Source organism: Podarcis cretensis, assembly GCF_951804945.1.
Source record: "Podarcis cretensis genome assembly, chromosome: 4".
Lineage (NCBI taxonomy): Eukaryota > Metazoa > Chordata > Lepidosauria > Squamata > Lacertidae > Podarcis > Podarcis cretensis.
In genome coordinates, this window is record NC_137173.1 from 9,587,270 (window position 1) to 9,611,637 (window position 24,368).

Genomic DNA, 24,368 nt, shown 5'->3' on the forward strand with positions numbered 1-24,368 from the left:
AGGTTGAGGGAGCCTGAATTAACACATGAAAATTTTACGCCATGGACCTGCATCCCAAGTGCATTTTTGTTTGTTTGTTTGTTTGCAAAGCCCCTAGGGGTGGAGTCTTCCAAGGCCAGGGGGAGGAGCCTAAAACTTTCTCCTTGCTTTTTGTGTGTGCAAAAGTTGTCCTGGATGGGCTTCCGTAGCACCATGCCCTTGGTCGCCTTGTGGTGCCACGAGATGCGACTGCAATATGTGCACCTGGGTCTCTATTTTCCTTTTCTGGTGCTGTGGCTTTTGGGGGGGGCAGGCCATTAGCTCAGCACCCCCCTTTGCAGAGTGTGGGCCCTCCTAGATCTATGGCTTTTCTGCAGCTCAGATGCCGATTTCAATTTCTCGGCAACGTCCAGCGTCTCTGTGAGCTTCCAGATCGCTTTATAAGTAATGGCGTTCGTGAACCGGTGGGTTCTGGGTTCTTTGAAAAGTTCCGCAGTCTTCAGCCGGCCATCGTTTGAGAAACACCTTGCTTGAGAAACAATTAGCCCTTTGGGGAAGTAATTGGAAAGAAAATGCGCCGTGAAGCTTGGCTCTGCTAACTTCTGTGCTGAGGGTTCATCAGAAGGTGGTTTGCCTCGGGGTCACAGTCCTGCCTCAAATGACACAACAATCTATGGCAATTGCAATTTCTTGGTATACGGGCATTTAAATGCACCCATCTGCAATGTAGCAGCCTGTACTCTCAAAGCTTCCTTCGGAATAACCTTTTTGTGTAAAAAAAAAATATTGTAATAAAAGATAAATATATATATATATTATTATTTGGAACGCAATTTCCAGCTCGTGGTCTTTTTTTATTTTAAGGGTGAGGTTCTCTTTTGACTTGTTCGTTTGACTTGTTCGTTTCAGAATATCGGGGTGCTGCCTTTGCATTTAAAAACGACACTGGAATTGTGCTGTGGTTGAAAAACAACCGTAGCTATAACAACGACAGTGGCACCTCTGGTTGCATACTTAATTAGTTCCGGAGGTCCGTTCTGCGACGGGGTGAGTTCCCGTTGCTCGGTCCCTGCTCCTGCCAACCTAGCAGTTCGAAAGCAAGACAAAATGCAAGTAGATAAATAGGTACCACTCCAGCGGGAAGGTAAAGGGCGTTTCCGTGTGCTGTTCTGGTTTGCCCGAAGCGGCTTAGTCCTGCTGGCCACATGACCTGGAAGCTGTACTCCGGCTCCCTCGGCCAGTAAAGCAAGATGAGGGCCGCAACCCCAGAGTTGTCCGCTACTTGACCCAATGGTCAGGGGTCCCTTTACCCTTTACTTTACCTCAGGTTAAGAACTTAATTCATTCCAGAGGTCCGTTCTTAACATGGAACTGTTCTTAACCTGAAGCACCACTTTAGCTAATGGGGTCTCCTGCTGCTGCCACGCCACTGCAGCGCGATTTCTGTTCTCATCCTGAAGCAAAGTTCTTAACCCGAGGTACTATTTCTGGGTTAGTGGAGTCTGTAACCTGAAGCGTATGTCACCCGAGGTACCACTGTATAGGTTTTCTTAGTATATCGTAAAGCGGGAAGGGAACACTCAAGGCTGGTGTTCATCCCTGAAAGATATCCTGTCCTGCCTCTGCTTAAACCTGGGTAGCAGAGACCCGACCACAACCTTCCAAGCACCGGTCTCTTCCCCTGTCAATCAACTTTTGCCGCTGGGAAGTTTCTTAACTGAACGCTGCCCTTCCATTCTAGCCATTGCTCTCTGGAGGAACAGAAGGTAAATATGCCCCGTTGCCTGTGGGGCATCCCGTCAGGCAGGGCCGGATTTAGGTTTGATGAGGCCTTCAGCCACTGAAAGTAACAGGGCCCTTTACAGTGGTGCCCCGCAAGACGAACGCCTCGCAAGACAGAAAACCCGCTAGACGAAAGGGTTTTCCGTTTTGGAGGCGCTTCGCAAAACGAATTTCCCTATGGGCTTGCTTCGCAAGTCGAAAATGTCTTGCGAGTTCCTGCAGGGTTTTTTTCCTTCCCCCCCCCTTTTCCTAAGCCCTAAGCCGCTTATCAGCTGATCCGCTAAAAGCCGCTAAACCGCTAATAGCGCTAATCCGCTAAGCTGTCAATAGGCTTGCTTCGCAAGATGAAAAAACCACTATACGAAGAGCCTCACGGAACGGATTAATTTCGTCTTGCAAGGCACCACTGTATATGTTCAGCTGTCCTTTGTCAACAACAAATGGTAGCTGTTTTTTGTGTTGAATGGGTGGCGCTGTGGGTTAAACCACAGAGCATCGGGCTTGCCGATCAGAAGGTCGGTGGTTCGAATCCCCCCAATGGGGTGAGCTCCCGTTGCTCGGTCCCTGCTCCTGCCAACCTAGCAGTTCGAAAGCACACCAAAGTGCAAGTAGATAAATAGGTACTGCTCCGGCGGGAAGGTAAACGGCGTTTCCGTGCGCTGCTCTGGTTTGGCAGAAGCGTCTTAGTCATGCTGGGCACATGACCTGGAAGCTGTATGCCGGCTCCCTCAGCCAATAAAGCGAGATGAGCGCCGCAACCCCAGAGTCATCCGCGACTGGATCTAATGGTCAGGGTTCCCTTTACCTTTACCTTTATATGCTAGATGTTAATTTATGGACCTAATAGGTATCTCAAGCCATGTGCACATGTTGACATGCAGCCAGTCCATGCAGAATGGAGGCACTCTATATATAAAAAAGGTAAAGGACCCCTGACCGTTAAGTCCAGTCTCGAACGACCCTGGGGTTGCAGCGCTCATCTCGCTTTACTGGCCGAGGGAGCCAGTGTTTGTCCGCAAACAGTTTTTCCGGGTCATGTGGCCAGCATGACTAAGCCGCTTCTGGCGAAACCAGAGCAGTGCACGGAAACGCCGTTTACCTTCCCGCCAAATTGGTACCTATTTATTTACTTGCACTTTGACATGCTTTTGAACTGCTAGGTTGGCAGGAGCAAGGACTGAGCAACAGGAGCTCACCCCGTCGTGGGGATTCGAACTGCCGACCTTCTGATCGGCAAGCCCTAGGCTCTGTGGTTTAACCCACAGCGCCACCCTCGTCCCCTATATATAGAAAGGAGCAAACCAGTGATATTTTAGGGAGCAGGCTAGCAGGCGGGGCCCATGACTTACATCATAGGAGCCTACACAACACAAAACACTGTTGCTGTATGTAGGTTTTATTTTATTTGTTTTTTATCTTATATTTTGGAAATGTACATCCAGGGGTTTTTTTCCTTTAAATTTTTTTGGGGCCCCCAAGAGAGTGGGGCCCTGAGCTGTAGCTTGTTTAGCTTATACGTAAATCTGGCACTGACCGCCAAGGTACTTGAAAAAGGCTGCTTTGTCTCCCCTTTACTTTTTTTACGCAGGGGTCTGGTAGTCAGGTACCCTGAATACAGAGGTTTGTGATTAGGGGAGGGGGCATGGGGGGGGGATATTTTGCTTGCAAAGCCCTTCTGAGCTCACAGCCACATGGTACCTTTGAAGCATTCCGGCTGTAGCTTCCACCAGAGCTTCCTGGGAAGTACATTTTTTATGTGAGAATGCCGGGAATTGTATTTAAAAAAACACCAAAACTTTATTGCATTTTTTAAAATCACAAAGAAAGCATCAATTAAACATTACAGCCAACTATTCAAAAATAAAAGTAAAAAATACATAAGAAGGGAAAATATAAAAAGGGGGAAAGGGGGGGGGGGAGGAAGCACAAAAAAGAACATGTACACAAAATTATTCAAAGGATACAAACAGTAATTTGAAGATCCTATATGCCAGGTTCTCAGAAAGAAATACATTTATAATCTTTCTTTTCTTTTCTTTTCTTTTCTTTTCTTTTCTTTTCTTTTCTTTTCTTTTCTTTTCTTTTCTTTTCTTTTCTTAACTAGTTCCAATCCCTGCTATATTAGTTGACTTCCCTCGATCTCTCTGCAGCTTCAACACTTCTCTTAAGTAACAAATATTATGTATTTATTTATTAAAATCAGTTTTCCCCCGGGAATTGTAGTCCTGTGAGGGGTTACCTAACAAGTCTCAGCATTCTGCAATCCCCATGATTATTATTTTTGGGAGGGGAAGCCTTGACAGTCCCTCTGTCCCTGTTAAACTTCTGACACTTCTTGAAGACAGCAGAAGTATTTTTTATGCTTCCAGCTAATTTTACACTTATTGCACACTGCTTAGAGGCTACAGTGTTAAGCGGTATATATTTAAATAAATATATGCAGCGCCCCAGAATCTCTGACCATTGACCATGCTAGCTTGGGGGGTGGGTGGGATGGGATTTGTAGTAGTCCACCGACATCTGAATCATAGAATCATAGAGTTGGAAGAGACCACAAGGGCCATCGAGTCCAATCCCCTGCCAAGCAGGAAACACCATCAGAGCACTCCCGAGGTTGTCAAGCCTCTGCTTAAAGACCTCCAAAGAAGGAGACTCCACCACACTCCTTGGCAGCAAATTCCACTGTCGAACAGCTCTTACTGTCAGGAAGTTCTTCCTAATGTTTAGCTGGATTCTTCTTTCTTGTAGTTTGGATCCATTGCTCCGTGTCCGCTTCTCTGGAGCAGCAGAAAACAACCTTTCTCCCTCCTCTATGTGACATCCTTTTATATATTTGAACATGGCTATCATATCACCCCTTAACCTCCTCTTCTCCAGGCTAAACATGCCCAGCTCCCTTAGCCGTTCCTCATAAGGCGTCTGGAGGGGCACAGATATGCCCCATGCTTGCTCTGCAGTGACATTTGCCCCTGAGATGCAGGTGTGGTTCATTGGGTTTCTAGGGAACAATCGCCGTGCAAAAAAAAAGATCAGCGCATTCACTTTAAACTCCCCTTGCAAGTACCTTTAGGAATCTGAGGTGACGTTTTGGTTTCCTCCCTGGGACTTTGTAGTCCTTTGCTTAAAAAATGCCTTAAATTCACTTTAATTTTAGATTGGGGTTCTTTTAGAAAGCGATTCTTTTAAAAGTCTTGTTGTTTTCTTACACCAAAAAATCATTTTTTAATTTATGTTTGATTTTATTTTTTTAGTGATTTGCTCAATTTCACTGTGCTAAGGCTGTCCTTTGACACACAGCTCAATTATTTTTGTGTTTAGCGAACGGTTACAAGAGTGCAGAGCTCTGTTTTTAATTGACACTCCCCCCTATGAACTGCATCTCCCCCCCCCTTTATTAATATATGGCTCTTGGAGGCAGATATCAGCATCAATATTAAACAGATTTCTTCTCCGTATGCCTCTCTCTGGCCTTGAGTGGGGCATATTTCTTCTGTATGTACAATGCATCAGTAGCTAATGGACTAATGGACCTTTCAGGGGTTACGTTTACAATGCATTTGCCCCCTTTCTCTGACCACAAGAAGCTATTAGCGATTCCACATTTGCTTTTATCTAGATCTTCCTGAGAGAGGGCTGGGAATCTTTCAGCCACTCATTCCTAGTACATTTGGCGCTGCCAAGAAAAGCATTTTTATCCTGTCCTTCGGCCGAAAAAGATTCTTGGAGCCATTCACAGTTCAGTAACAAGCAAGGCCACCTCTGCCACTCAGGTAAAGGTAAAGGGACCCCTGACCATTAGGTCCAGTCGTGGCCAACTCTGGAGTTGCAGCGCTCATCTCACTTTATTGGCCGAGGGAGCCGGCGTACAGCTTCCGTGTCATGTGGCCAGCATGACTAAACCGCTTCTGGCGAACCAGAGCAGCACATGGAAACGCTGTTTACCTTCCTGCTGGAGCGGTACCTATTTATCTACTTGCACTTTGGCGTGCTTTCGAACTGCTGGGTTGGCAGGAGCAGGGGCTGATCAACGGGAGCTCATTCCGTCATGGGGATTTGAACTGCTGACCTTCTGATCAGCACGTCCTAGGCTCTGTGGTTTAACCCACAATGCCACCCGCGTCCCATGCCGCTCAGGCATACAATCTAACAAAAAGGGGGAAATGAATGAGGAAGAAAGAGGGAAACAAGCAAACTTGGGTTCTTGGAGTGACTCACGGTCCAGTAATAAACAAGACCACCACAGGCTCACAATCTTAAAAAAAGGGCACAACACAAAAGGAAAGAAGAATGAGGAGGGAAGAGGAAAACAAGGAAACCTGGGTACTTCGTTCTTGATGCGGCCAAGATTCTTACAATAAAGGTCTTGACAGACCCCAACAAAGTTGTCGACTTCTGCAGTAAACTTCCTTGGTGCAATGCAGCCAGAATTTATTGATCTTTGCCCTTCTGCTGGTTCCTTTGGCCTGACCCCCATAACGGTTCCAGTGTTAGTCAGGGAATATGCCTGGAACATTTTCCAAGGGCCACGCAATAGGGATGTGTGCTAAGTCCCTACCTGTATTCATTGTATACATACGATTGTGTATCATCTGACCCATCTACTGCAATTATTAAGTTTGCAGATGACACCACCATAATGGGTTTAATAACAGGTGGAGACGAATCAGTGTATAGAGGGGAGGTCCAAAAAATATCTCCATGGTGCCTAGGGAACAACCTTAATAACAGCAAGACAAAGGAGATGGTGTTGGACTTTCGGAGGAAGAGAGGAGAGCTAGCCCCGCTGTACATCGGGGAGGGCTGTGTGGAGAGAGTCTCTTCCTTTAAATTCCTAGAAGTTTATCTCAGTGAAGACCTTAAAGGTAAAGGGACCCCTGACCATTAGGTCCAGTCGTGACCGACTCTGGGGTTGCGGCGCTCATCTCTCTTTATTGGCCGAGGGAGCCGGCGTACAGCTTCCGGGTCATGTGGCCAGCATGACTCAGCCGCTTCTGGCGAACCACAGCAGCGCAGGGAAACACCATTTACCTTCCCGCCAGAGCGGTACCTATTTATCTACTTGCAGTTTTATGTGCTTTTGAACTGCTAGGTTGGCAGGAGCAGGGACCAAGCAACGGGAGAGAAGATAATAGAAGCAGGATTAGTCACACCAACAGGGTAAAGAACAGCTTCTATCCGTGGGCTGTTAGGCTGCTGAATGAAAAGATAACAACAGGGCAACTGACTTTTGGGTTGGGTGGGTGTGTGTCAGTAAACAAGGGGAATTAAGACTAAGAGAGCTGAGTGGGGGGTGCTCGTGTAATCTCACTGTATACAAGTTGTACAAGTGACAATAAAGTATTTCAATTCAATTTCAATACTGCTTGGTTGATTTTCCCCCCAATGCAATGCCTTTTGCGAGCCCAAGGCATCTTGCAAAAACAATGCAAAATTGACCCTGCTGGAAAGAGAGATCAAGTTAACAAGCAGAGCCATGCAGGTGGAAGAGATTAGAAGTGTCACAAAGAAAGAAGCCAGGGAGATCAGTTCCTGAGAAATGTAAAAGGTCTTTGACCTACTGCAAAATTCTTTCCTGGAGCGAGGGATCCAGTGGGTTCCCTGGGGTTTGGAATTCCACCATGCAGCTGCAGCAACAGGCAAAGACTGTTCACTAAATCTGACCAGCTGCACCTCAGATGATGGTGGTATGTAATCATAGAATAGTGGAATCCTAGAGCTGGAAGGGGTTCTGAGGATCATCTAGTCCAACCCCTGAAATGCAGGAATCTCAGCTAAAGGATCCATGATAGATGGCCACCCAACCTCTGCTTGGAAACCCTTGGGGTCCCTTCAAACTCTACAAATCTATGATCTGATCAGATAAGGCAGGCTTAAGGTGGTCCATTAAGTTTATGGTCCTTTTCGGTGGGCAGGTCTCCCCGATCCTGAATGGGGTAACTGTGCCCCTGAAGGACCAAGTGTGCAGCCTGGGAGTCATTTTGGACTCACAGCTGCCCATGGAGGCGCAGGTTAATTCTGTATCCAGGGCAGCTGTCTACCAGCTCCATCTGATACGCAGGATGAGACCCTCCCTGCCCACAGACTGTCTCACCAGAGTGGTGCATGCTCTAGTTATCTCCCGCTTGGACTACTGCAATGCGCTCTATGTGGGGCTACCTTTGAAGGTGACCCGGAAACTAAAATTAATCCAGAATGCGGCAGCTAGACTGGTGACTGGGAGCAGATGCCAAGACCACATAACACTGGTCCTGAAAGATCTTCATTGGCTCTCAGTATGTTTCCAAGCACAATTCAAAGTGTTGGTGCTGACATTTAAACCCCTAAACAACCTCAGTCCTGTATAACTGAAGGAGTGTCTCCCCCCCCCCCCCCATTGTTCAGCCCGGACACTGAGGTCCAGCTCCGAGGGCCTTCTGGCGGTTCCCTCATTGCGAGAAGTGAGGTTACAGGGAACCAGGCAGAGGGCCTTCTTGGTGGTGGCGTCTGCCCTGTGCAACGCCCTCCCACCAGATGTCAAGGCAATAAACAACTATTTTACTTTTAAAAGACAATTGAAGGTGGCCCTCTTTAGGGAAGTTTTTAATGTCTGATGCTGTATTGTTTTTAATATTCAGTTGGAAGCCACCCAGAGTGACATTCAGGGTACAGGTTTATAAAGACTAGAACTAGCCACCTGAGAAACAGTTTCTATCCAAATGCGATTTTGGTTTTAAATGCAGTGTAAGGTAGTCTCTAAGGGACGCAGGTGGCGCTGTGGGTTAAAGCCTCAGAGCCTAGGACTTGCCGATCGAAAGGTCGACGGTTCGAATCCCTGCGGCGGGGTGCGCTCCCGCTGCTCGGTCCCAGCGCCTGCCAACCTAGCAGTTCGAAAGCACCTCCGGGTGCAAGTAGATAAATAGGGACCACTTACCAGCGGGAAGGTAAACGGCGTTTCCGTGTGCGGCTCTGGCTCGCCAGAGCAGCGATGTCACGCTGGCCACGTGACCCGGAAGTGTCTCTGGACAGCGCTGGCCCCTGGCCTCTTAAGTGAGATGGGCGCACAACCCCAGAGTCTGTCAAGACTGGCCCGTACGGGCAGGGGTACCTTTACCTTTAAGGTAGTCTCTATGGGAGCATATTGTATTTAATTATGGGGTATCAGAGTTTTTAACCAGGCTGGGATACCTGGGATAGCAGGCTTGTTGGTTTTTGAATGTCTGATGTAGATTTTTTTCAATTTCGTTGCTCTGTATGGGACAATGACAATAAAGATTATCATATCGTATCATTGAATATCAATGCTTCTGTAGCGCCACCAGCAAATACTAAGATTTGCAGGAACAAGGAAACACAAATCTTTAGGAAAAACAGTAAAGGCTTGGTGTGTTCAATGTCTACAGAATGCCGGCTTATGGAATGGAGTACGCTGAGAAGGAGCATTCATGTTATCACAGTTCCCCATTGTTTTTAAGATATTTCTAAGAATTGTGCCCTTTTGCCAGGCAGCCTCCAAATGGGGCTTTCTGGAGCCACCTGCAGGCAGAAAATAAGTATGGGATGTAAAAAAAAAACACCGGTGATTGATAGGATTAACGTAGAAGATGATTTTCTCGAAGGCTGATGGGCAAGGAAGGATGCTCTCTTAAATATTGCACATTGGAAAGAAGATAAAGTCCCGACCAGAGAAGAATGGCAGATCAAGTTTATGGATTATGCCAAAATGGCCGGAAGAATCAGAAATCAGGAAGACCAACATTTTAATAAGGAATGGGGGAAATTTTACAACTTATCTGTCAGAGCTGCCTCCAGGTCCCAGCTCACAGACCAACGCTAGGCTGTAGTTATGTACAAAAGTCTTTATTGAGATTCAGTTTCCATTTTAAAGCCGCAGCGTGCAGCTCTACGTCCCGACCTTAGACCGGCGAAGTCCCGTCTGAGTCTCCTCCCCTTCCACACCAGTTTAAGACTCTCGCTTTGCTCCACCTCTTTCTAAGTTCCTTTCTCCTCTGGGCCCTCCTGCCCACTAGGGTCTCATCCTTCCTGGACTCCTCTGATGCTGACCCTGACGATTCTTGCCCCTCCTTCCGGCGGGCTTTAGGACCTGGTTCCCTATCCGGGCTACCTTCTGTGCCGCTCGCCTGTACCTTTGAACTTGGCGCACGCGCCCAGCCTGCAACTTTCCTCTTGACCGTTAACTCGCTCTCCGACGGAGGCGTGGTCAACCCTGACTCATCTTCTCTCGCTGGTGGTGCATATGTGGGCTCTGACACCTGGAACTCCTCCCCCCCACTGCGCTCTGGTGGGGAAGCTGGTCCTGATTTCCAACTGCTGCTCTGGGAGTCCCCGCTGGCCCCTTGCTTCTGGGGTGTCCCCCTTGGCTCGCCCCTTGCTCTGCCCATCGGCGCCCCCTTCTGTGAATCTTCCGATTCGCTGGAGAGGCTCATGGAATCTCTCGGGCTGCTGTCATATTCTCCTACGCTGCCCTCGGATTGCTCCCCCTCGCTCTCCATCTCTTCTCCTCCCTGCGCTCCCACTGAGTCCCTGACATCCATCCCCCCCTCGAAGCCCCCCCTTCCCCCCTCCCTCTCTTCTGGCGTGGGTTCCGGGTGCTCCAATGCTGTGGGGGTGCATGCCGGATACCGGTCTTTCCCCCTGGCATGCTGCCAGTCCGTGACAGGTACATCGACATCGCTCTCCTCCGCTTCCATCTCATTGCCGGCGTGCTCGAACCCAGGATCCTCCCCCAACCCGTCCATGCCCCCTTGTTCCCCCATTTCCTCTGGGGAGTCTGCGTGCCAGGGCCCTCTGAGCAGTCCCCTGCGCCACTCCTCCTCGGGTTGAGTGTCCCACCAATAAGAGCGTTCCGCACCCAAGTCTGAGACTGACCCCTCCGGCGAGGTAGTCTCTGGAACCGTCTCCTCAGCCGAGGAGAACCCCTGAAACGTACTGGTTGAGAGTGTGGGGGTGAAAAGATATTCGTCAAAATAATCCTCCGGCATGGGCCTGTGTGGGAAGAGTGCGTGGAACTCGTCTTTGAGGTAGCGCTCCTCCACCGCATAGTACGGCACCCAGCTGTTGGCGCTGGCCGGGGCACCTTCCCTTGCGAGGAGATATTCGACCCCCTCTTCCCCCCATCTCGAGTCCAAAATCTCCGTCACCTCGTTGAGTGGCCCCGCCCTCGGCGACCCCCCTGTCCTGGGTGCGTCACTAAGCGGACTGGGAGCCGTCCCTGGCTCCTGAAACCTGTGAGGTGCCTTGTAAGGCGTTAGCACCGATCTATGAAAGACCGGGTGCATTCTGGAACCCTCCGGTAGTGTCAAACGGAAAGCCACTGGGTTGATCTGTGCCTCGACTAGGTAAGGGCCCAACTGCTTGTGTCCTAGCTTCTTCTTAGCTAAGGATCTGGCCGGCACTGCCTGGGCCACTAACCAGACCCAGTCCCCTACCTGTATGTCCTCCCCCACTCTTCTGTGTTTGTCTGCTTGCACCTTGTATGCGTGTTTTGCTAGGTCTAACTGTCTACGGAGCTGTTCATGGACCTCCTGTAACTCCTCTGCCAATGCCTCTGTTCCCTGCTGCTCCCCCTCCCCCTCTTTCTCTAAGCCCGGGAAGGTCCTGGGATGTCGCCCGTTGTTGGCGAAAAACGGTGTCACTCCCGTGGACACGTGTTGTGTGTTGTTGTAGGCAAACTCGGCCAGGGGCAGGTAGTCCACCCAAGTCGAGGGCTGCTGGTTAGCGTAGCATCTCAGGTACTGCTGCATAATGGCGTTGACCCTCTCCGCTTGTCCGTTGGTCTGCGGGTGTCTTGCCGACGCTAGGTTGACCTTGACGTTCAGGATTCCCATCAGCTTCCGCCAGAAACTCGAGATGAACTGGCGCCCCCGGTCGGACAGGATAGACCGTGGCAGGCCGTGCACCTTGAACACGTGGTCTATGAACAGCTTGGCTGTCTGTTCCGCTGTGGCCACCTTCGTGCAAGGAATGAAGTGCGCCATCTTGGTGAACATGTCGACTACCACGAGTACTGCTGTTTTGCCCCTCGAGCTGGGCAGGTCAGTGACAAAGTCCAAGGCCACCCTCTCCCACGGTTGGGACGGGGTCTGTAGCGGTTCTAACAGTCCCGCCGGCGGTCTGTGTACTGGTTTGGCCCTTTGGCATGTGTCACACCTCGTGACGTAATCCGCGACTTCTCCCCGCATCTTGGGCCACCAAAAGTCTCTGGCTACTAATTCCACCGTCTTTTCCTTGCCGAAATGTCCGGCGCTGGGTGCGTCGTGTAGCTGTTGCAGTACTGTCGCGCGGAGTTCATCTCCCGGTACGTAGATGGCCCCCTTGCGGAGGAGCAGTCCGTCGCGTATCTGGAACTCGTCGTCCTTCGCCGTGCCGCTGCGCACCTCCTCCATCTTGGATCGCGCGAAGGAATCTGTTCGCAGCTCGCGTCGTATCGCTTCCAGGTCTACGGTGGCTGAAGCGCATGCCCACGCCTTGGGTGCGAAAATGTGTTTGGCCGCTACCGGTGCTGCTTCCTCCAGATACTGCGGCTTCCTGGATAGCGCATCAGCCATGATGTTGTTGTCTCCGGGGATATATTCTATCCTGAAGTCGAAATCCGCAAAGAACTCCGCCCAGCGGATGTGTCTCTGGTTCAGGAACCGCGCCGTGCGCCAGTACTCCAGGTTCTTATGGTCCGTGCGAACTTGCACCGTGTGTTTGGCTCCGATGAGGAAGTGCCGCCACGCCTTGAATGCTGCATGAATGGCCAGCAACTCTCTGTCCCAGATGGTGTAGTTCTGCTCCGACTTGCTGAGTTTCCTGGAGTAGAAAGCACACGGCCTCCAATCCTCTTGCGGGTCTTGCTGCAACAGGACTGCCCCCACGGCTCTGTCGGAGGCATCCGTCTCCACCCTCATGGGTTTGCTGGGGTTCACATGCAGCAGTTGTTCCTCGGAAGCGAAAAGACGCTTGAGTTTCTGAAAAGACTGCTCCGCCTGCTCCGTCCAGATGAACTTCTTCTTCTTGGAGCTGAGGGTGTCTGTGATGGCCGCCGTCTGCATAGCGAAACCCTTGATGAACTTGCGATAAAAGTTAGCAAAGCCGACAAACCTCTGGACCTCCTTCCGATTGCGCGGGCTCTTCCAGTCCAGTACTGATCGTACCTTGGCGCTGTCCATGGCGATTCCCTTGTCGGACAGCTTGTAGCCCAGGAAATCCACCTCCGTCATGTCGAACTGGCATTTCTCCAGTTTGGCGTAAAGCCTGTGCTCCCGTAGTCTTTGCAGGACTTCCTTGACATCTCTCTCGTGAGCCTCCTGCGATTCCGAGAAGATCAGAATGTCGTCCAGGAAGCAGACGCACTTCTTGTAGAGGAGCCCCGCTAACACGTGATGCATGAAGGCTTGGAAGCAGTGGGAGCCATTTTGTAAACCGAAGGGCATAACCCTATACTCATAGGTGCCCAAGGGCGTGAACATGGCCGTCTTCCACTCGTCGCCCTCCCGCATGCGTATAAGATTGTACGCCCCTCGTAGATCCAGCTTGGTGAAGATGCGTCCCTTCCTCACCGTCGCGAGCAAGTCGTCGATCTTGGGCATCGGGAAAGCCGTGGGCTTGGTTTTCGAGTTTAAAATTCTGAAATCAACTACCAGCCTCTTTTGGGGCGTGTCTTTTTTCTTCACAAAGAACACAGGACTGCCCCCCACTGCTTTGGATTCTCGGATGAATCCCCGCTTCAAATTGTGATCTATGAACTCCCTGAGCTCTTGCAGTTCGTCTTCAGACATGGAGTACAGTTTTCCGGTCGGCAGCGTTGCCCCCGGCAGGAGGTCAATCTTGCAGTCGTAGGGTCTGTGGGGAGGCAGCTTGTCCGCTTCCTTCTCGCAGAAGACCTCCAAAAACGCCTTGTACTTGTCGGGTACCGCTTGCAGCATGCCCAGTTGTAGCTGTGGGTCATCCTCTTGCCCCTCGTCCTCCTGGTTAGTCATGATGCAATGTTCTGCGCAGTAGGAGGAGCAGAAGGTCAATTTACGCTGGTACCATGCCAATGCCGGGCTGTGCCTGTCCAACCAGCTCATGCCCAACACTATGGGCGTGTCTGACAGTTGGGTGACGTTGAAGCTGATGACTTCGCGGTGATTTCCAATGCGCATCACCATTGGCGGCGTTTGCTGTACCACCTGTCCCCCCAGCAATTCTCTTCCGTCGACTGTCACTACTTTCAGGGGCATCATGGCAGGCAGGAGCGCTATGCAATGTTGCTTGATGAAATCCACTCCTATAAAGTCTGCATTGCTACCAGAGTCAATGGTAATAGGCACTTCCATGGTGAGCCCATTGGGAAGCTGGAGTGTTGCGGTGAGCTGCACCACTGGTTTGGGCGGGAGGGGGTCTGTGGGCTGTAAGATTCCTGGGGACTGCATCACTGATTCGTCTGGCTGGGCCCCAGCAGCTCTGCTTCCAGCCAGACTTCGTCGTTTCCCTGCTGCGGTTCCCTCTGCTGAGCTGCTTCTGTTACTTTTGCTGAGGCTGCATTGTGCTTGCGGAGCCTCTGGGGGCACTCTTTTGCCATGTGCTGAGCACTTTCGCAGATGTAACACTTCCTGTTCCCTCTAGGAGGCTTCACCTTGGCTGCTCCTGGTTTGAGGGCTCTGGTCGCTGACTGAGCCTTGGCACCACCTATCTCCATCGGCTCCTCTCCTCCTCCCAGTGGAGGCGTGGATTGAGCGCGCGCTGAGTCTCTGGGAAAGAAAGGAGGTGCCCTTGCTGGCGTGCGTCCCCAACGCCCTTCATCTTTGCTCCAGGGACGTTCTTCTAGCCGCACACCAATCGTCAGCGCCTTCTGGACCACTTCTTGAGTGCTCCGTGGCCTCTCCCCCCTTGCGATTTCGTCTTTCACAGCCCCGTTGAGCCCCTCCCAGAACAGGTCCCTGACGGACGCTGAGTCTTTTTCCCATCCCAGCGCGTTGACCAATGCAAAAAAGCGGGAATGATATTGCCTTACAGTGGCTCTGCCTTGTTTCAAACCGTGAATCTCTTTTCTAGCGACATCCACATCTATCTCCGATAAAAAACAATCGTCCATTGCCTTAATGAAGGCTTTTGCGTTTTGGAGGACTGGATCATTATCTCTCCACAGATTGCGCAACCACGCTTTAGCTTCTCCATGGAGATGCGTTAGTATGAAGCCTACTTTCTCCTGCTCATCTCTAAAGTCCTTCTCCAGCAACTTTAGCGCAAAAACTACGTCTGCTCTGAAGTTAGGATATTGCTGCAGACTCCCATCGAAATGCGACACCAGGCTCCCCCCTCTCTTCCCAAGCCCGATCCCTTCTGATTTGGCTGCCGGTGGCCCCTGTTTAGTCAACATTTCCAACCTGTTTTGCAGATCCTTGCAGACAGCATCTGATTCCTCTTCTCTCCTCCTTGCCGCTCGTATTTCTGCATTAAGTTGTACCACGGCATCTTGCAAAGCTGCCAGTCGTTCTTCTGTAGTCATCTTGTGCTGCTTTTGTGAGCTCGCGAAGCACCAATCTTCGCCCCTCGCTGCGTCCTCTCACGTTGCGAGGTTCTTTGAAATTGGAGACGGGACTTACTGTCAGAGCTGCCTCCAGGTCCCAGCTCACAGAGGACCAACGCTAGGCTGTAGTTATGTACAAAAGTCTTTATTGAGATTCAGTTTCCATTTTAAAGCCGCAGCGTGCAGCTCTACGTCCCGACCTTAGACCGGCGAAGTCCCGTCTGAGTCTCCTCCCCTTCCACACCAGTTTAAGACTCTCGCTTTGCTCCACCTCTTTCTAAGTTCCTTTCTCCTCTGGGCCCTCCTGCCCGCTAGGGTCTCATCCTTCCTGGACTCCTCTGACGCTGACCCTGACGATTCTTGCCCCTCCTTCCGGCGGGCTTTAGGACCTGGTTCCCTATCCGGGCTACCTTCTGTGCCGCTCGCCTGTACCTTTGAACTTGGCGCGCGCGCCCAGCCTGCAACTTTCCTCTTGACCGTTAACTCGCTCTCCGACGGAGGCGTGGTCAACCCTGACTCATCTTCTCTCGCTGGTGGTGCATATGTGGGCTCTGACACCTGGAACTCCTCCCCCCCACTGCGCTCTGGTGGGGAAGCTGGTCCTGATTTCCAACTGCTGCTCTGGGAGTCCCCGCTGGCCCCTTGCTTCTGGGGTGTCCCCCTTGGGTCGCCCCTTGCCCTGCCCATCGGCGCCCCCTTCTGTGAATCTTCCGATTCACTGGAGAGGCTCACGGAATCTATCGGGCTGCTGTCATATTCTCCTACGCTGCCCTCGGATTGCTCCCCCTCGCTCTCCATCTCTTCTCCTCCCTGCGCTCCCACTGAGTCCCTGACATTATCTTAAAAACCATTGTAAACAGTTAAAATCATTAGTAGGATTGGAATAACACTTGTAGTTTAATGGTGAATTTTGGACACAATGGAGAGGTAAAAGATCTGGATTATTATAAAAGATTCAGGAGGAAATGATTAACAACAGGACCCACAATGGGGAGGATGGAAGTCCAGGAGATTCTTCAGAATCTTGTTCTTAATGTTGTATGTTGGATATGTGACTGTAAAATTTTAATGTGAAAAACAAAGTAAGTAAATTTAAGTGATAAATATTCCGCATTCCCTCACACATTCTGTATTAACTGCCTTCTGTGTGCAAGGTTCCAGCTCCCATTGATGGGATTTTTTCTGGAAGCCCCAGCATACTAATAGAATTCCCTCATGCCCTTGTAACAGGGAGCCCATGTGGTGTAGTGGTTAGAGCAGGCATAGGCAAACTCGGCCCTCCAGATGTTTTGGGACTACAACTCCCATTGTCCGCGCCCGCTGGTCCTGTTAGCTAGGGATGATGGAAGTTGTAGTCCCAAAACATCTGGAGGGCCGAGTTTGCCTATGCCTGGGTTAGAGGGTTGGATTAGGACCTTTTTAGGCCAGGGTTCAAATCTCCACTCAGACACCATGCGCCAGTCACGCTGCCTCTCGTCCTAACCTACCTCGAAGGGTTGTTGTTGCGGGGAATTAAGGAGGTCACTAAGAGTCGGAAACGAGTGAGGAGGAGGAAGAACCTCATCTGCCACCTCGAGCTCTTCGGAGAAGAAGGCGGAATGTTAATGCAATAAATAAACAACTAATTTTTATTATTATTATAATTTATTATTTATACCCTGCCCATCTGGCTGGGTTTCCCCAGCCACTCTGGGCGGCTTCCAACAAAATATTAAAATGCAATAGTCCGTCAAACATTAAAAGCTTCCCTAAATGGGTGACAGCAGTCATGAAATTAAAAGACGCCTGCTTCTTGGGAGAAAAGCAATGACAAACCTAGACAGCATCTTAAAAAGCAGAGAGATCACCTTGCCAACAAAGGTCTGTATAGTTAAAGCTATGGTTTTCCCAGTAGCGATGTATGGAAGTGAGAGCTGGACCCTAAAGAAGGCTGATCGCCGAAGAATGGATGCTTTTGAATTCTGGTGCTGGAGGAGACTCTTGAGAGTCCCATGGACTGCAAGAAGATCAAACCTATCCATTCTTAAGGAAATCAGCCCTGAGTGCTCACTGGAAGGACAGATCGTGAAGCTGAGGCTCCAATACTTTGGCCACCTCATGAGAAGAGAGAAAAAACCCTGATGCTGGGAAAGATGGAGGGCACAAGGAGAAGGGGACAACAGAGGATGAGATGGTTGGACAGTGTTCTTGAAGTTACCAATATGAGTCTGACCAAACTGTGGGAGGCAGTGGAAAACAGGAGTGCCTGGCGTGCTGTGATCCATGGGGTCACAAAGAGTCGGACACGACTAAACGACTAAACAACAACAAAACAGGGGTGCCTTCAGATGCCTTCTAAAAGTCAGACAGTTGTTTTTCTCTTTGACATCTGGTGGGAGGGCATTCCACAGGGTGGGTGCCACCACCGAGAAGGCCCTCTGCCTGGTTGCCTGTAACTTGGCTTCTCGCAGGGAGGGAACTGCCAGAAGGCCCTCAGCAGTGGACCTCAGTGTCTGGGCAGAACGATGGGGGTGGAGACGCTCCTTCAGTTAAACTTACCCTACTCTAGTGATGTAATGCACTTTAATTCTTTAAAAAATGCTGGCAAACTCTGCCCGACGGCGTAGGTACCTAACATGTCTCTTTCCTTCTCCCCGACACAGGTCATCCCAGACTGGAAGGAGCAAGAGTGGTCGGCTGAGAAGCCGGAGAACTATGCCGGCATCTTCCACTTCCAGTTCTGGCGGTTTGGCGACTGGGTGGATGTGGTGATTGACGACCGCCTGCCCACGCTGCACAACCAGCTCATCTACTGCCACTCCAACTCCAAGAACGAGCTGTGGTGCGCGCTGGTGGAAAAGGCCTACGCCAAGTGAGTGAGGCAGCGTGGCCTAGTGGTTAGAGTAGCTGGGCGACCAGTAACCTGGGAGACCAGGGTTGAAATCCCCAGTTGCCCATCGCGAAGCTTTCCGCCTAGGGAAATGACTCCTGCCTGAAGTCCTGGGGGGCTGCTGCCAGTCAGTGTAGGCATCACTGCGTTAGATGGACCAGAGGTCTGACTTTGCAGCTACCTGTTGTGTTCCTCTGGTTGTGAAAACCAGGCAGCATTCTCCCTATTTTGAGGGGCAGGGGGCTTATTAGGACATTGGCATTAGTAACTTTCCCTCCCCCTCGCACTGCCCCACTGTTGTGACGTGGGGTTTGTGATTTCAGCTCTCTTGACATAATATGCTGGAGACAGTTCTTGAGTAACACTTCTTTATTAAAGCAACAAGACAGGGACCTGAGGAGGGGAGAGCTACATTTATAGGGACAGGGAACTAGCTAGAAAGGATACATTTTGGAGAGAACAATATCAGGCAATCACAGTCCTGCCTTTTGGAGGAAACCAAGAAGACAGAGGATCCAAATACAGCAGCTTAAATGAACCAATAGTAGCTGTACCCTCTGGAACCAAAAGGCAGTTACTTTACCCTAATGCAAATACAGACAATAATAATGCAGATATAAAATCCTTTGACTCAATACACAACACCCACCAGCCAGTTTTTCTTTAAAAAAAGGTCGTTTGGCTATTTCTTTTCTGGATGGCCTGGCCAGCAGCCATCATGTTTCTCTGTAATACCTCAATTCCTGTCTTGGCACCCAGACCATCATGCCCTGACAGTGTGTCGCCCTGGATACACCGTTGACAAAAATTAAAAAGATGCGAACTCATATTTCCCTCTTGTTAACAAAGTCACTTCAATAACGCAGAAAAATAATAATCCTGAGGATAACGCTTGACTGAGGAAACTGAACAAATCAATATACAGTATAATTTGAAGAGAACCAAACAGAGGTTTTTGTCTGTTGTTGTTCAGGCCTTGTACATAGACAGGAAGACATTTAGTCAGATGTACAGAGGAAACGCGGGTGGCGCTGTGGGTTAAACCACAGAGCCTAGGACTTGCCAATCAGAAGGTCGGCGGTTCGAATCCCCCAATGGGGTGAGCTCCCGTTGCTGAGTCCCTACTCCTGCCAACCTAGCAGTTCGAAAGCACGTCAAAGTAGATAAATAGGTACAGATCCGGCGGGAAGGTAAACAGCGTTTCCGTGTACTGCTCTGGTTCGCCAGAAGCGGCTTAGTCATGCTGGCCACATGACCCGGAAGCTGTACACCTGTTCCCTCGGCCCATAAAGCGAGATGAGCGCCGCAACCCCAGAGTCGGTCACGACTGGACCTAATGATCAGGGGTCCCTTTACCTTTACCTTTCCAGAGGAAAACCTCCCTCCGAACGATGCAGCCAATCCGAACGCTGTTCTGCCTGGCTATTAAGCATCGCCATCAGCTCCCTCTTGGTTCCCTTCAAATAGAATTAACCCTCAAGTTACATGCAGAACTTGCAGTGCCTTTTGCTTTTAAGCATTTGCACGCACCAGCTGTGTTTGCTATTAGAGGGTGTGATATGTGGCATAGTGGTCTAAACCACTGGGCCTCTTGGGCTTGCTGATCAGAAGGTCAGCGGTTAGAATCCCGGCGACAGAGTGAGCTCCCATTGCTCTGTCCCAGCTCCTCCCAACCCAGCAGTTTGAAAGCATGCCAGTGCAAGTAGATAAATAGGTACCACTGCAGCGGGAAGGTAAACAGTGTTTCCATGCACTCTGGTTTCCAACATGGTGTTTTGTTGCGCCAGAAGCAGTTTAGTCCTGCTGGCCACATGACCCGGAAAGCTGTCTGTGGACAAACGCCGGCTCCCTCGGCCTAAAAGCGAGATGAGTGCCACAACCCCAACTGGACTTAACCATCCAGGAGTCCTTTAACTTTTACCTTTATGTGGCATAGTCGTGAGCTTATGCCATGGGTAGGCAAACTAAGGCCTGGAGGCTGGATGCGGCCCAGTTGCCTCCTAAATCCAGCCCACGGACGTGTTTTTACATGAGTAGAATGTGTCCTTTTATTTAAAATGCATCTCTGGGTTAATTGTGGGGCCTGCCTGGTGTTTTTACAGGAGTAGAATGTGTGCTTTTATTTAAAATGCATCTCTGGGTTATTTGTGGGGCATAGGAATTCCTTCATATATTTTTTTTCAAAATATAGTCCGGCCCCCCACAAGGTCTGAGGGACAATGGACCGGCCCCCTGCTGAAAAAGTTTGCTGACCCCTGGCTTACGTCATGCCACTCCAAAAACAGGGCATAATCTTTGTCACGTCCCGTGTTCTTATGCTCCTCTTCCCCACTGCATAGACTCTCAGGATGCTACGAGGCCCTAGACGGAGGCAACACGGCTGACGCTTTGGTGGACTTCACCGGCGGCGTTTCCGAACCCATCGACCTGCTGGAAGGCGGCTATGCGAACGACGAAGCCAAACGCAACGTGCTCTTTGAGCGGGTGTTGAAGGTCTACAACCGGGGAGGTCTCATCAGCTGCTCCATAAAAGTAAGGACGCAGCAGGTCTTAGTGACGTAATCGCAGGAGGGTGGGCCTGATCGCCTCCTGAATCTTAAGTGGTTCCCAAGAATCTGGCGCAAGATGTAAGCGTTGCTTAATCCATTAGGATTGGTGTCCACGGAATTGTAGAGTTGGGTGGTACCACGGTGGCCATCTAGCCCAACCCCTTGCAACGCAGGAATATTCCACCCAACCTGGGACTCGAATCCGCAACCCTGAGATTAATAGGATACAATAACCTATTAAACATTAAAAGCTTCCCTAAACAGGGCTGCCTTCAGATGTCTTCTAAAAGTCTGGTAGTAGCGTGTTGCGAAAGTAAAACGAAACGTAAAGACCACCAACCAAAAATATATTAATTTTAATTATATTATTTAATTTAAATATATTAGTGGCAGGGGACTGGTGAAGTCTTTAACAGGCACCGGAAGGCAGAATGCTATTTATTCCCCTTTCAAGAAGGGCGTTCTCTTTTTGGTGCCACCACTGATCAGGCCCTGTTCTTCTGCCTCACTTATTCTGACGCCTCGGCGCTAAGGTGCTTGCTGAAATAATTCGTTGTCGAGCCTCGAGTGGAGGCTCACAACTTTTTTTTTTTATCCTGGCTCCTTAAAATCCCCTCACCCTTTGTCAGTGTCTCTTGGGCGGATGTTTCTAAGCGCACTGTTTAATTCTTGTGCTTCCTTTGTCCCCTCGGCAAGGCCACCTCCGCGGCCGACATGGAAGCCCGGCTGGACTGCGGCCTGGTCAAAGGGCACGCCTACGCTGTGACGGACGTGAGGAGAGTCCGCCTGGGCCACGGCCTGCTGTCCTACTTCAAGTCCGAAAAGCTCGATATGATCAGGCTGAGGAACCCCTGGGGGGAGAAAGAGTGGAACGGACCCTGGAGTGACACGTGAGTATCTCTGGGAAAGTCCACCAGAAACGGGGGCCACCTTGTCTAAATGGCTTTGGCCACATTCCTACTGATGGGGCAAACCAGTTAAGATGGCAGCAAAATGTCCTACCGTACAAAAAATAAAATAAAAATTGACCTCCCCGCACATAGAAGTCTAGCCTGTCAGGGAAGAAAAGATGCTGGGCTGTTTTTTTTTCCTCCTTGGCATTTACTTTGCTGCGTGGAAGGAGAGAGAGAGAGTGAGAGGCATCGCATCATATTATATTTTTAATTGTGGTCTCACTGACCCCCTGGAAGCATATTGTGGACTGCTGGTGGCTCCCAGAACCTAAATTCATTGTTCCTCAGATTGTATAAATACTATAGATATACGCTGGTTCCACGCCTACACACACACCTGTTTCCTTGAAATCAATAAAAAAATACATGTACCATATTTTTCCGTGTATAACATGACCCCATGTATAAGACGCCCCCTATTTTTTGAGCCTGTTGTCTTTGTCCATGGAGTTTTCTTGGCAGGGATACTGGAGTGGCTTGCCGGTTCCTCCTCCAGGTGGATCACGTTTGGTCAAAACTCTCCACTATGACCTGTTCATCTTGGGTGCCCTGCTCGGCATAGTTCATAGCTTCTCTGAGTTCTTCAAGCCCCTTCGCCACGGCAAGGCAGTGATCCATGAAGGGGCCGGTAAGATACAATCTAAGATACAATCTAAGATACAATCTGGGCCGGTAAGATACAATCTAAGTCAAATCCCTTATGAATACACAGTGGAAGTGAGGAACAGGTTTAAGGATTTAGATTTGGTGGACAGAGTGCCTGAAGAACTATGGATGGAGGCTCGTAACATTATACAGGAGGCAGCAACGAAAACCATCCCAATGAAAAGGAAATGCAAGAAAGCAAAGTGGCTGTCCAATGAGGCCTTACAAATAGCGGGGGAGAGAAGGCAAGCAAAATGCAAGGGAGATCGTGAAACATACAGGAAATTGAATGCAGATTTCCAAAGAATAGCAAGGAGAGACAAGAAGACCTTCTTAAACAAGCAATGCAAAGAAATAGAGGAAAGCAATAGAATGGGAAGAACCAGAGATCTGTTCAAGAAAATTGGAGATATGAAAGGAACATTTCGTACAAAGATTTCCATAATAAAGGACAAAAGTGGAAAGGACCTAACAGAAGCAGAAGACATCAAGAAGAGGTGGCAAGAATACACAGAGGAATTATACCAGAAAGAAACGGATGTCTCATATACCCCAGGTAGTGTGGTTGCTGACCTTGAGCCAGACATCCTGGAGAGTGAAGTCAAATGGGCCTTAGAAAGCACTGCAAATAACAAGGCCAGTGGAAGTGATGGTATTCCAGCTGAACTATTTAAAATTTTAAAAGATGATGCTGTTAAGGTGCTACACTCAATATGCCAGCAAGTTTGGAAAACTCAGCAGTGGCCAGAAGATTGGAGAAGATCAGTCTACATCCCAATCCCAAAGAAGGGCAGTGCCAAAGAATGCTCCAACTATCGCACAATTGCACTAATTTCTCACGCTAGCAAGGTTATGCTTAAAATTCTACAAGGAAGGCTCAAGCAGTATGTGGACCGAGAACTCCCAGAAGTGCAAGCTGGATTTAGAAGAGGCAGAGGAACCAGAGACCAAATTGCAAACATGCGCTGGATTATGGAGAAAGCTAGAGAGTTCCAGAAAGACATTTACTTCTGCTTCATTGACTATGCAGAAGCCTTTGACTGTGTCGACCATGGCAAACTATGGCAAGTTCTTAAAGAAATGGGAGTGCTTGATCACCTCATCTGTCTCCTGAGAAATCTCTATGTGGGACAAGAAGCTACAGTTAGAACTGGATATGGAACAACTGACTGGTTCCAAATTGGGAAAGGAGTACGACAAGGCTGCATTTTGTCTCCCTGCTTATTTAACTTATATGCAGAATTCATCATGCGAAAGGCTGGGCTGGATGAATCCCTAGCCGGAATTAAGATTGCCGGAAGAAATATCAACAACCTCAGATATGCAGATGACACAACCTTGATGGCAGAAAGTGAGGAGGAATTAAAGAACCTTTTATTGAGGGTGAAAGAGGAGAGTGCAAAATATGGTCTGAAGCTCAACATCAAAAAAACGAAGATCATGGCTACTGGTCCCATCACCTCCTGGCAAATAGAAGGGGAAGAAATGGAGGCAGTGAGAGATTTTACTTTCTTGGGCTCCATGATCACTGCAGATGGTGACAGCAGCCACGAAATTAAAAGACGCCTGCTTCTTGGGAGAAGGGCAATGACAGGCCTAGACAGCATCTTGAGAAGTAGAGACATCACCTTGCCAACAAAGGTCCGTATAGTTAAAGCCTTGGTTTTCCCAGTAGTGATGTATGGAAGTGAGAGCTGGACCATAAAGAAGGCTGATCGCCGAAGAATTGATGCTTTTGAATTATGGTGCTGGAGGAGACTCTTGAGAGTCCCATGGACTGCAAGAAGATCAAACCTCTCCATTCTGAAGGAAATCAGCCCTGAGTGCTCACTGGAAGGACAGATTGTGAAGCTGAGGCTCCAGTACTTTGGCCACCTCATGAGAAGAGAAGACTCCCTGGAGAAGACCCTGATGTTGGGAAAGATGGAGGGCACAAGGAGAAGGGGGCGACAGAGGACGAGATGGTTGGATAGTGTTTTCGAGGTTACCAGCATGAGTCTGACCAAGCTGCGGGGGGCAGTGGAGGACAGGAGTGCCTGGCGTTCTCTGGTCCATGGGGTCACGAAGAGTCGGACACGACTAAACGACTAAACAACAAC

The 24,368-nt window shown here is 49.7% G+C and overlaps 1 protein-coding gene across 1 annotated transcript in view; it reads left to right on the forward strand.

Moving 5' to 3' along the window:
* The window catches only part of CAPN5 (calpain 5), a 97,776-nt gene that overhangs the window by 57,814 nt on the left and 15,594 nt on the right, over positions 1-24,368 (forward strand). Inside the window, exons 4-6 of the mRNA XM_079973779.1 lie at positions 17,896-18,104; positions 20,462-20,654; positions 21,368-21,561. Coding sequence (XP_079829905.1) covers positions 17,896-18,104; positions 20,462-20,654; positions 21,368-21,561 — 596 coding nt within the window. The remainder of the gene's footprint in view (positions 1-17,895; positions 18,105-20,461; positions 20,655-21,367; positions 21,562-24,368) is intronic.